The 12,969-nt window shown below is 41.9% G+C and overlaps 1 protein-coding gene and 1 long non-coding RNA gene across 5 annotated transcripts in view; one reads left to right on the top strand and one right to left on the bottom strand.

Annotated features, from left to right (window-relative positions):
- Positions 1-12,969, bottom strand: part of GRIA3 (glutamate ionotropic receptor AMPA type subunit 3) — a 261,839-nt gene that overhangs the window by 193,657 nt on the left and 55,213 nt on the right. For all 4 annotated transcript variants that reach the window (XR_006728014.2, XM_010963932.3, XM_010963931.3 and 1 more), the window contains one exon: positions 466-705. Coding sequence is in view for 3 of the 4 variants with exons in the window: in XM_010963932.3 (XP_010962234.2) it covers positions 466-705 (240 nt within the window). In the remaining variant the exon portion in view is untranslated. The remainder of the gene's footprint in view (positions 1-465; positions 706-12,969) is intronic.
- LOC141576455 (uncharacterized) overlaps positions 1-12,969 on the top strand; it is a 107,899-nt gene that overhangs the window by 40,812 nt on the left and 54,118 nt on the right. The gene's annotated exons all lie outside the window — the stretch shown is intronic.

Here is a 12,969-nt window from a genome sequence, read left to right as displayed (position 1 = left end):
TGAGAAAAAGCACTTTCCCTCTTTGGGCTTCAGCTTTTTCATCTCTGAAATGAAGATAATTATAGTCTCTGAAAGGATTAATTCTCCCCAAACTTTCCAGCTTAGGCCTCTCTCTATTTTAAACTAAGCCACTTTCGCTTTGTGTATTTTAGACCAGATAAATTTTTTGGGAGGTGGGGGAGGGTTCCTTTTAAACAACAGTGAATCAACCAGAAGGATATCCCAAAACCCTTTTCAAAGCCAGGGGTGGGAGGACATACATAACTTGAAAAATTAGATTCTAAAATTACTGTTGCTTTGATTTTTTGCTCTTACTCTTCAATTCATTTTGAATATTAATTACAATGTTAAAAGGGTATTAAATTTTATTTATTAGAAGAGAAGGGAACAAACACAAGTTGAGAAAGACTGAACACCACTGTTGAACATGAATATTCAAAGAGGAGAGCAGATGCCTCTTCTTACCTCTTTCTGTGTCGTAGAGGTACACAAACTTCTCCCACTTGTAGTGACCCAGAAGACTCAGAATAGCGCCCTTCAAGGCTGGGCGCATCTGGATGACAAACTGCACATCTGCATCAGTGGGGAAGCTGGGTGTGACAAAGGATGTGTGCAGGGCCCCACAGAAAGAGGTCAGAGTGTTCATTGACATCTGGTCATAGAATCCAAAGATGGCATACACCCCTCTCGAGAACTGGGAGCAGACTGCAATGAGAAAAAGGAAAAGAAATGTCAATAGCCCTATGAGCCCTTCCTGTAGATTGAAGGGTTGGAAAGACAATGTATCGTTAAGCTCTCAGTGACACACCTCAAAAGAAAACCAAGATCTCTGAAATCTCTAGAAGCCCTTGCAAGTCCAGTTGCCCAGCAGGAAAAGAGTAAGAAGGGAAGACTTTATTTGATACAGTTGTATGTTCTCTATGTCTACCATGAGCAACCCTCCCAGCTCACCCCCAAGACACTCGGTGCTCTTGTACTTCTACCATAGCTGCCCAGGGGCCTCTTAGCACCCAGGCCCCATCAAAGTACAACTGTCTTATGTCCCACCCCTTCGGTGCTTTTTCTCCTAGATGACAATAGTGACTGAGGATTTAGTCAGATGAACTGCTAATGCGTCTTTTAGGAAATGTGTTACTCCTCTTAGATTACATAATGCTTTAACCATAGTTATGTTTATGATTAAGACCCTTTATGTAAGCTATTAATGAAAAGGATTTCAGATTCTGGGCAGGCCATTGGGAAGACTGGCCTTTCAGTGCCCAGGGGGTAGGTGGATATTCTGCCCATGTGTAATTGGCAAAGTTCTCTCTGATCCTTTTGAATTGATCTTCTAGATCTACTAGCCCACACATAGAACATTCATGTCACCACCTCATGATCGTGGTCAGCTTTCCTTCATTTTAAAGTGGGTCACATCACCACTGCTTCCCTCTTCTGGCCCAGATGAGCTAAAAGACGTGAATGAATTTCAATATTAGCTTAAGTAGAACATAATTAGCAAAGCAAATCAGCTACAACAACACCATGCGGTGCATTCCCAAACCAAGTGGAAATGATCTTGAGATTATTTGCACTACTGCTCCCTTCCATTCATGCGAAGCAGACAAAACAGGCAGCTGATAATGTGGTGTGACTTAAGGGGTCTTGCATGGTCACCCTTATCTGCTAGAAAGCCAGTGTTAGGCTTACTTTTTCCAGTTTAGAGTTCTGGCAAAAAAAAGTCTGTGGCTTGGGAGGGGGATTAAATAGAATCATTTTTAGCCATTAGTATGTCTGATTAGATGCCAGGACAAGTGGGAAAGTGGATGGGTAAGTTTTGATGGGGATGGGTGAGTCGGAGAAGAGAGTGCAAAGAGGTTACCCCTTTTTATCAGCCAAACTCAGTAGTCATTGGCTTGAGGGTAGAGCATCCAAGCATCTTCTTCAGGGAAGACAATAGCCTCCAACTTGAGGAATTTTAAGTGACCTCCAAACACATGCACAAAAAGCCTTTATATTAAAAGGTGAAAGCTAATTAGAGAATGAATCTGGGGCATTCCATGACAGGGACCAAGTGGAGTATTCAGAAACAAAAGGAAGTGGCTAGATGTCACTTTGCCTTGGTGATCACCAAGGGAGACACTAAGGAGGGTCCCATTCCCAAATTAATCCTGTCAATGTAGAATTTTGCAGTAGAAGGTCAAATGTTGCTTGGTGCACATAATGTTCTGTATAAAATTGACAATGATAATGTTAACAGCCATTGAGAGCTTGGTAGGTACCAGACACTGTGTTAATTACTATACAAATATTATTTCATTTAATATTCCCAACAACCTCATGAGGTGTTGCTATCATCTCTATTTAATAGATAAGAATTGAGACCCCCCCACCCCAAAATGTTCTATCTCTTGAGTGGAGGAGCCAGGATTTGAACCTGAGTCCAACTCCAAAAGTCACACTCCCTGGGATAAAAACCAACAATGACATTGGAGAGGATTCATTGACTTGAGTGAGATAGGGTTTCCAGATTTAGCAAATAAAAATATAGAATGTCCAATTAAATTTGAATTTCAGATAAAGAACAAATTGTTTTTACTATAAGTATGCCTCAAATTCATACATACACTAAAAAATTATTTGTTCTTTATTTGAAATTCAGATTTAACTGAAGATCCTGAATTTTATCTGGCAACCCTAGGAAGAACCCATCCTTATTCATGGTCTTGGGGCTGAAAGGCTGGAATAAGCAATCATGGCCTTTCACCACCAAAATTCAGCAGGTAGCCGATAATTCTTTGATCTGTATCACCTAGCAGGCAAGGCCCAAGAGAGAGATGAGGATCCACGAATCCTATACAAAAATAGCCCGTGGGGAGATGCAACATATTTTTCAACAAGGAAATTCCAACCTGACTAAATTTTGAACAATGGAGAGAGAAATAAACTCAGAGAGAGACAAACCTATAGCTATGATCCACGTAGAGTTTCAAAAAGCCCCTTGGTATATTGGAAGGAAAGGGAAAATTTATAGCATGTTATAATGTTAAGATTCTGGTTAATTAAAAAAAAACCCTTGCATTACTCTAATAATCAATGCTTTTGAACCTCGGGGGTACAGAGTTAGTCATTCATTACTAGTTCACATATGGACCTTTCATATTTATTTAACTAAATTAATTAGTTTATAATACAATGAACACTCATAAAATCATCATCCAACCTAAGAACTATGCCATTACTAATAACTTAGGTTTACCTATGTCTTCCTCCTGTATTCTATCTCCCCGATTTGATCCCTCCCTTCCTCCGAGGTAACCACAATTCTGAATTTTGCATTTATTATCACTTTGGCTTTTTTGTTTGTTTGCTTGGTTTTTAAAAAATATACAAACACACACACCTAAACAACTGAATGTTATTTTTGCTTGTTTTAAGCCTTTGTAAGAAGGGAGTCATAATGTATATGTGAAACCCAGACTCCAGGAAGGAGCATCCAGTGAAATCTTGAAGCCTAATGCGTGATGACAAGCAGAGTGAGACTCAGGAAGACCGTATAAAAATGTGTGAGTGAGCAGGTGTGAGGGGGCCCAGTGAAAATAAAAAATTCCTAACTAAGCTTACAGCTTTGGTTGCGGCTCAGGCAAGGGACTTAGGAGTGTTAGAGATCAGCGGCAGCCTTCGGGGAACACAAGGCGACTGCGGTCGCACAGGCAGACACGGGGCGGCGGACAGCAACAAGAAGACGGCGAGGAGAAAATCAGTGAATATTCTACTCCCTTCATATAAAGCAGAGTGCCGCTGCCCTGCAAATACTGCTGTGTGTGGCTACCTTTGCTCTGTCTCAACATATATGAGTAACATGAGCAGAAGGCCCAATGGGGAAGCCAGCTGCCACGTGAGGACTGGAGTCGTAGCCTCTGAGTGAAGCTGGAGCCTAGGACACCGAGCACAGCCTCTCCGGGCGGGTCCCCGGGCCCGCGGCAAGTCGGGCTGAACAGAACACTGAGCTGACCCAAAGGACAGCGTCTATGTTTCGGGATTCCTAGAGTGTTTGAGTTAGAAGGAACTTCAATGCTATTTCATTCAGTGGTTTTTTTCAAGCAGAGTTTTTACTGTAGAATCCTTTCTCCACATGAAATTTTACGTGGAAAAGTCTAATACCTAAGAGATAAAGTGGAGCTCTTCGGATTCGGCACAGAGTTCCACTGACGCCTCCCCGGCATCAGGAAACTGTGACACAAAGAAACGAAGTGTCTTGCACAAGGTCACACCATGAATTATGAATCAGTCTCTCAGAAACGCTGTATCAGCATCTCCACCCATCCCCACTCCAGAGCTACCTGGGACAGCATGGGTCAGGATGTGCCTGGCATGAAAGTGACTTACCCTCAATGCCTAGCGCTCAGCAGAGATGGTCCACCAGGGCTTCCCCATGTCTCATCTGCCGGCTGCTTCTCTCAGTTCCCTCCAGCCTCAAAGATCAACACTGAGAGCAGGTGGCAGACTGGTGTGTGATCTTTCGGGACTCAAGATTCTTTTGGGCAACATGTGCTATCTTTATCTGAATCCTTAATGAACCACACCTACTGTTTATCTCAGGAGACTAGCCACTGGTAAAATGATGATGGAAGAAACAGTTGTCCTGGCAAATTTATGAAGCCATGGAGTTCAAAGGAAAGGGCAACAGCTTCTGAGACAGGCTGACCTTGTTTCCAGTCAAATTTCTGCCAGTCTTAAGCTGCGTGGCTTTGTGCCAATTACTTGACCTCTCTGAGCCTCAGTATAGGATACTGATTACAAAGGCAGGTTGTGGAGTTAGGCTGTATAGGTTGAAATCCTGAATCCATTACTTATTAGACAAGTTACTTAACATCTCTGTGTCTCTAACTCAGTTTCTTCATCTGTAAAACTAGGATAATAGTGCCTGTCTCAGCATTGGTTGTAAAAGCTAAAATGAGTTCATTTGTGGGAAACATCTATCTATAAGAGTGCCTGGCACATAATAGATACTCAATTACTGTTAGCTATTTACTCATGCAACAAACATTTATTGAGGATCTACTAAGTGCTGACACTGTTCTAAGTAGCAGGAGATACAGAAGAGACAAAGGATCCTGTTCTCTTGGAACTTATAGACAAGTGAGGGGAAAGACAGTAACCAATAAGATAAGTACAATAAATATAAAGTATGTCTTAGTTATACACATGGCTTTTGCTTATTGTCATTGGCTGAGGAGTCAATGAAATGGTACCTGGAAAATACTTAGCACAGTGCCTAACATATAACTTGGCAACCAAGTTATAATTCTTCCCTTATTTCTTTCCTCTTGCCAGCTTTTTAGCACACTTTGCCCTCTGCTGACCCCATCAAGTTCCGCTCCCCACAGCAGCCATTGCCCTTGACTTCCCGCCCGAATCCCCGCTAGCACAGCTTGCCCTCCCTTTCACCTTCCTTATGCACTTCTTCAGTGCTCTTTCTTGCTCTCACTCCTAGGTCACTCCTGGGTAGTAATGAGTTAAGGCAGAAACCCTGCTAATTTGACTTTGTCCTCTGACTCTTCCCCTCCCTATATAATGCCTTCATTCTGGTAAAATGCTGTCTCTCCCTGGGGCCTCTGTGCCTTCCCAGTATGAGATATCATGGTTGTCTGCTTCCTAAGAGTGCCTGTCTCCATCTCTTCCCACTAGCAAAACACCAAATTCTTCTAGTTGAAGACGTTGTTTCTGACTATATTCTGGATTCCTGGGGATTCTAGTGTAGCTCCCTGGCTGTGTTCCCTTCAACGGTGAGTGACAAGCAAGGCTGGAGCCAGCTGTCACGCTTTTATTTATAGTCCCCAAGTCTGTAGGGTCGGGACAGGTATTGTTAATGTACGCTGTGGCAGCTAATTAGCCACCCATATTCCAAAAGGCATCATTACAAAAATGTCAAACAACTTGATTACCCCAAAGATCTGAATAACAGTATTGCATATCATTTACAGAACACTTTTCACAGCCTTTTGAATTGGGGGAAAAAAGGAAACTGAAGTCTCTTGCTGACTTAATGATCACATTTGAAACAAGCAGGAAGAAGGAAAATATAGCTATGGAGGAACTGGTAGAGATGTATCACAAGAAGGTTCTCCAGGTAACACGCAGCACAGGGAATTCCAGGGGATCAAAGAAGCTTAGAGGTGAGAGATCATGTAGTTCAATGCTTTCTAAAGCTGTGATGTTGGTCCATGGTGAAGTTTCCAGTCTGGTGAAATATGCATGTATGTGTGTGTGTGGGTGTGTGGGTGTGCGCACGTGTGTGTGCGTGTATGTGTGTGTGTTTGTGTTGGGGTAAGGCTGACAACTGTTCTTTTTTAGGAAAGACAGTCCTTTTCTCTATATCATTTCTATTTTCCGGTGTTGTAGATAGAGTCCTTCCACTTCTGAAATGATGATGATGTTGATACCATTCATATATACCACTGTCTGTGGTAGACCAAATAATGGCCTCCCAAAAGATGTCCATGTCTTAATCCCCCCAAATCTGTGAATTAGGTTACATGGTAAAGGGGAATTAAGGCTGCAGATAATATTAAGATTGTTAATCAGTTGACCTTAAAATAGATTATCCTGGATAATCTGGGTGGCCCAATGTAATCACAGAGGTCCTTAAATGTGGAAGATAGAGGTTAAAAAAAAAGTCAGTATCAAGGTGATGTGTTATGAGAAAGACTTGACCAGCCATTGCTATGAAGGAAGGTGGAGGGGGCTGTAAGTTAAGGAAAGTGGGTGACCTCTAGAAGCTGGGAAAGGCAAGAAAATGAATCCTCCCTTAGAGCCTCCAGACAGGAATGCAGCCCTTGCTGATACCTTGATTTGAGCCCAATGAGACTCCGACCAACAACTTGGGCTGTTGTGAGCCACTAAATTTGTGGTCATTTGCTACAGTAGTAAATAGAAAACTAATACACTTAACACAGCAAAATTTAAAAGTTGCTAACTCTCTAGATCAATCCATCTACTTAGTTTTTTTTCCTATTTAGTTTCATAGGAAGCTCAAAAATACAATTGACATACTCAGAAAATACACAATGGCAATGAGTTATTCAAGTGTGTGCCTTTAGTCTCTCTATGCTGCTTTCTTCCTGTCAGGCTAAAAATTGGCTAGAAAGATTCTACCTCCCCCTGAATCCCTGCAACCTCCATGAGCTATCATTCTAATTCCTTCCTTATCCTCATCACTCATGATGGGATGATGAGGACCTTGCAGCCCTCTGCATCTGCAACCTAGTGTCTGCTCCCATCACTTTACTGAACCTGCTCTCTAATGTTGGATGACGACCTGCCCACTGCCAAATCCAACTCTATTCACAGACATCATTCAACTTGACTGCTGAGCAGCATTTGATATTATTGGCCAAATCCTCCTACTTGAAACTGCTCAGTCTTGTTTCAAGAGCACTAAACTCTGCTGGCTGTGCCTTCCTGATGCCTCCTTTTAAGTTGCCTCTTGGTCCACTCCCTCGATGAAGATGTGTCCAAAGATGTTTGTCCTTGGCCGTTTTTTCTTCTTACTCTAAATGGTTGTTTTTTTCATTCAACAAATATGTATGGAGCTTCTGGTATGGGCCAAGTAGGGGATCTCATCTCACTGCCTCCACGTGGATGAATTCCAAGCAGATACCTCTACCTTCAGACACACTCTAGAACTCCAGATCCACATTCCTAACTGCTCATAAAACAGCCTCACCTGGAGGCCTTCATGGCATCACACACTCAGCACATAATTTCTCCCCTCCCACCTGCCACCTGCAGATCTGCTCCTCTGGTCACTATTTTTCCTGATGTATCATTCTTCTTCCAGTCACCCGAGATAGAGTCCTAAGGGTCACCTTTGCCTCATTCTTTTGTGATGCTTCATCAATTCTACCTCTACAGCATGTAGGGTAGCCATTTTCTGTTCATCTCTGGTCAGATTCTCAGTCCTTCTCTCTCAGGGTATGAGAGTAGGTCACCTGCTTCAAGTCTTTTCTCCAATCTGTCGTTGGCACTGCTGTCAGCTTACTCATCCTCCTTTCTGTTCCAACTGTTTGATCAAAATACACCTATTCCAACTCCCATTTTTGCAAGAATCTGCTCTGTGCATGAGTTGTTTATGGACTAATAAGTGAATCTTTGCAAATGAGTCAGTTCAGGGTTTCTCAACATTGGCGCTATTGATATTTTGGGCTGGATAATACTTTGTTGTGAGGGACTGTCCTGTGCATTGTAGGATGTTTAGCAGCATCCCTGGACCATACCCATTAGATGCCAGTAGCACCACTACCACCTGCCAATTGTGACAACCCCAAATGCCTGAAAACATGGCAAATATTCCCGGGGCGGGGGGCAACATTACTCCCTGCCCCTGTCTCCCTGCCCCTGTTTGATAACCACAGAGTTGGCTTATGACTTCCTCTCCACAGAGAACGAGCCCTTAACCTAGTGAAAATGCATACATATCTACGTAATCCCAAAGGAGTTATTTCAGTGACGGAAAGTTAGGAAGGGTGGACTCTTCAAAGCCTACCGTATAGGCAAATACCTCCCTGGTCTGGCCCTTAAATTGGCTATTTGTGTTTAACCTGGGATGTAGGAGAGGAAGAATTAGATAAAGGATGGATGAGGTGGGGTGGGTGTAGGGTAGAAATTAGCTCATACCTTCCCTGGGTTCATATGGATCAGCCTCCCCGTCCCGTTGAACACCCTTTGATCTTGGATTCTAGTAACCACAGTGTGTGCTTATAGGTTCCAGAGTCAGAACAAGGTGTCAGTCCCATTCTCCAGCTGATGATTCCATGGTTTAATTACCATCTTTGGGTTAATTCCCTGGAACATTTTGTTCTGCTCTCAGGAGTAGTACTGCCTTCCGACAGTCTAACTGGTTATTTTTGCAATTACATGGCATGTATCTAAATGCTGGCAAAGAAAACACTCATTATCAACATTTGATCCTACTTGAATATAATGGCTTGCAAATGCAGGCATTAATATATGAACATGTGTATTTTGGAAAATTCCTTTCTGCAACTGTAAGTGCAAACCACCCCTCCACAGAAGCACTGAGATGGGTTGAGGGTAAGGGGGTGCTTTTTAGACCCTTTTATATCAAGACATATGGTTAAGGATTGGCCTCAAGGATTTAAATTTTTTGCTTATTCATTTTTTAATTTATTCATTCATCAAAAAAAGGTTTTTTTAAATTGAAGTATAGTCAGTTATAATGTGTCAATTTCTGGTGTACAGCATAATGTCCTAGTCATGCATATATATACATATATTCATTTTCATAAATTTGGGAGTTTGAGATTTGCAAATGTTAACCACTATATATAAAAATAGATAAAAAAAACAAATTTCTTTGTATAGCACAGGGAACTATATTCAATATCTTGTAATAACCTTTAGTGAAAAAGAATATGAAATAAATAAAGTTTTGAGTTCCTACTGTGTGACAAACACTGTTTCGGTGCTGGGATACAGCACTGAGCAAAACAGATACGATCTCTGTCCTCATAGCACTTAACAGTCTAGTACTGGTGGCAAATATTAATAAAAGAATCATACCGATGTGTGACTGCCATGTTCTAAGTACTAAGAAGGGAAGGTATTGGGGTGCTATGAGACTATGTGACAAGGGGACTTTAACTGAGATTAGATCAGGGAAAGTTTATCTGAGGATGTGACAGTTGGGCTGATGCCTAAGAGTAGAAGAGCACCCCATGCAGAGGGAATAGCACTTGCTGAGGCGCAGACGGAGGGCAGCACTTGATATATCTGAGGCACTGAAAGAAGACTAGCCTGGCTGGAGTGTGGCCAGTAAGGAGGAGGGTGCAGGATGAGTCTGGTAGGAGGCAGGGACACAACTGCAGAGGACCTTGCAGGATGCTGGAAAGGAATTGCATTTTATTCTAAGGACCATAGGAGGAAATCTTGGAAGGAATTTGATCATGGTTATTCCATGAGCTGATTTATATTTTTAAAAGATCCATCTGGCTGGTTATGAACAATAGATTGAAGAGGGCATCAGTGAAAGCAGGGAGCACATTCGGGATGCTTTCCTGCAATCCAGGTGAGAGACAATACTAGTTTGGATTTGAGTTGTGGCAATGGAGGTGGAAAAATTTGGATTTTATCTTTGAGATCAAATGACTGACCTTGGGTTGGTTACTTAAACTCCCAAAACCTCATTTCTGTGTCTATAACCATTGGGATAACAGTACCTACCCCATAGCACTATTTTGTGGATTAAATTGATTTGTGCAAAGTATTTGACTCCATAGAAGTCTCTGCTCAATTGATAAATGATACCTGCTATAAATATTATTTAAAAAATTATTTTTCAGTGCTTTTATACGGCAGTGGGTTTTTATATGGTTCAGTCCCGAATCTGCTGTGTGGTCTTAGGCCAGTTATCTCAACGGGCTTCAGGTCTGTCATTTGTCAGCCAGCAGAACTAACACCGGCCCTGCCCACGTCACAGGGATGTGCTGACATTACATGAAAATAACAGCTGAAACTCTCCTTTGAAAAATTACTAAAGCCACGATATAAGTGTCATTGAGGAAGTGCTATTAGTTCTTGACTCCCAGTAGTGACCGTAACAAATAACTCAACAGAATCGTCATTCTTGCCAGCCTCCATCTCTGCCATTCACCCACGTATCTCCATCAATCATCTAAAGCTGTCAGGGGCCTGTCTTGTCTTGTGACTCATTTTACGTGAGATTTTAGCACAACTCTTAATTGAAAAACTAATTGATCCAGTGATCCAGTCACAGTCAATGAAACAATTTCTAAAGCTGGGCAGGAAAGTGATGAACTCTTATGATGCCTTTGAAGCAGACCTAAGATTTGTCATGCACCGACAAGAGCTTCAAGTTTGGTATTGTGTCATATAGCACTTGAAAGCCATTTTCTTTAATTTTGCAGCCCATGCTGGAATTGGCGGAGGGTGAGCCGGGCCCCTAAACAAATTCTTCTTAAAAGCTAATTAATGGTTATCTGTTATTTTATGTATGCTTGAAATATTTCACTATTAAAACCAAAACCATATAAACATAATAAAATGTTTAGGTCCATTGCCAGTCAGGAAGACATACTTTTATTTCCCACTCTGTTTGAATTCCTTAGCCTCTCATTCTTCATGTTGGGAGTAATGGCCTAGGTCACCCCCTCCTAAACAATGCACAAATCCCCTCTATAATTTGATTGACAGGTCGCCACTCCATCTCCTCTGAACACTTCTGATGATGGGGAACTCACCACTTCCCAAAGTAGTGCATTCTGCTTTTGGGCAGCTCTAATTATTAGAAATGTCTTTATTATATTGAGCACATATCTGCCTCTCTGTAACTTTCACCACCTATGGTGTCTTCTTTTTGTTTGAGGCTCACTGAAATACCTACTCTCTCTTCGAATGGTAGGCCTTCAAACATCTGAAGATATATAGCCCACCTGTTGGTGCCGTCTCTCGTTCAGGCTAATCACTCCTAGCACTTCAGGTGTATGTCATAGATCCCAGGCCTTCACCACTCTGGCCATCTTCCTTTTGACATGTTTCAGTTTGTTAAATGTCAGTCGTAGGTCTGATGTCTGGGACTCAGCACTACACTGCAGGTGAGGTCGAATCCATCCAGGAGACAGCAAACTGATGCTCCCCCACTGCCCATTTTGGACCAGACATCATGTATTTATCAGTGCTGCCTAGGATGGCATTGTTTTCTTGTTTTTTGTTTTTACCTGTCCACTCTAGAATTCTATGGCACCAACTCTTACATAGTGGCCTTGAATTTATATCCCAAATATCTTGTTAAGGAACTTCTGCCTCGCCAGACTTCCCCCGACCCTGGATATGTGCTGTTAATTTTTTTGCACCTTTTCCCCTTTAACAATGTCCTCCTGATTTGGACCCAGTCTTTTAAATCTAATAAACTTTAGCAAGTTTATTAGTTGTCACTCCCAGTTAGGTGTCATCTACAAATTTTATCAACCTGTTTTCGGTAGCATTATCCAAGTGTTATTGACAAAAATGCTGAAGAAGACAGGGTCAAGGAGAGAATCAATTGCCAGGCTACTTCATTCTCCACCCCTACACTTTCCAGGATGACAACAATCAGGTAATAAACACACTGGCTAGAATTCTTTAGTCTGTTCCAAATGGATCTTTAATACACTTGCAGTTTAGGCAATACAAATAACTCTTAATACTGAGATCTCTTCTTCAGACACGGTCACAGGTCTGAATTTCAGGAAAAAAATAATTGGAATGATTTTCTTCTTTCCTGGTCTCATCATCTCTGGTCATGTACATTTACTATTTATTATTGAGTTTATGAGGAGCAAGTGAAAAAAGAAGAGGATGCTGAGAGGAGACAGAGAAGTATTTTCTGGTAAAGAACAGAGGACTAGAATAATTGGGAAACTGCTCCTTTCTACCCTTTCACTGAAGCAGTGTGTCATTATTTGGTCAAAGACTGATTCATTGCCCTTTGTTGCCCTTTATTATTTTACAAGTAGAATAACTGATGTCTGATCACTTCCTGGGGTCTATGGTCCTTAACATCCTTGCCTAACAGTTGACTTTAAACAAATTGCAAACAGCCTCATAAAATTTCCCAAATGCAATCCTGATGGTAAGCAACTCTTGAAAAGCCACCTTCACAATACGCAGAATTGGTGGTTATACAAAGCAGTTCACCTTTGCGTTGCGTTAAAAATCTGTACAGCCTCGGTTCCCTGAAATATGTTCCAACAGCCTGAAGAACAAAGAACCCATTTTTCCTCCAGGAAAAAAGGCAAATTTAAATTAAAGGTACTGTTTCTAACTTGAATTCACTGGTTGGATTTTTTTTAACAGCTATTCCCCGGTCTTGGTTTGGGAGGACATTCTGGGCCTGTGCAGAGCTCTGTGCCACAGAGGTCCAGTCAGAGGTGCCTGTCCATTCAGAAAAACCTCAGTGGCCCTTGCAGG

The sequence above is a fragment of the Camelus bactrianus genome, chromosome X (genome assembly GCF_048773025.1).
Source record: "Camelus bactrianus isolate YW-2024 breed Bactrian camel chromosome X, ASM4877302v1, whole genome shotgun sequence".
NCBI classification, from domain to species: Eukaryota; Metazoa; Chordata; class Mammalia; order Artiodactyla; family Camelidae; genus Camelus; species Camelus bactrianus.
Note: the sequence above shows the minus strand (reverse complement) of the source record. Positions and strands in the feature narration are given on the sequence as shown.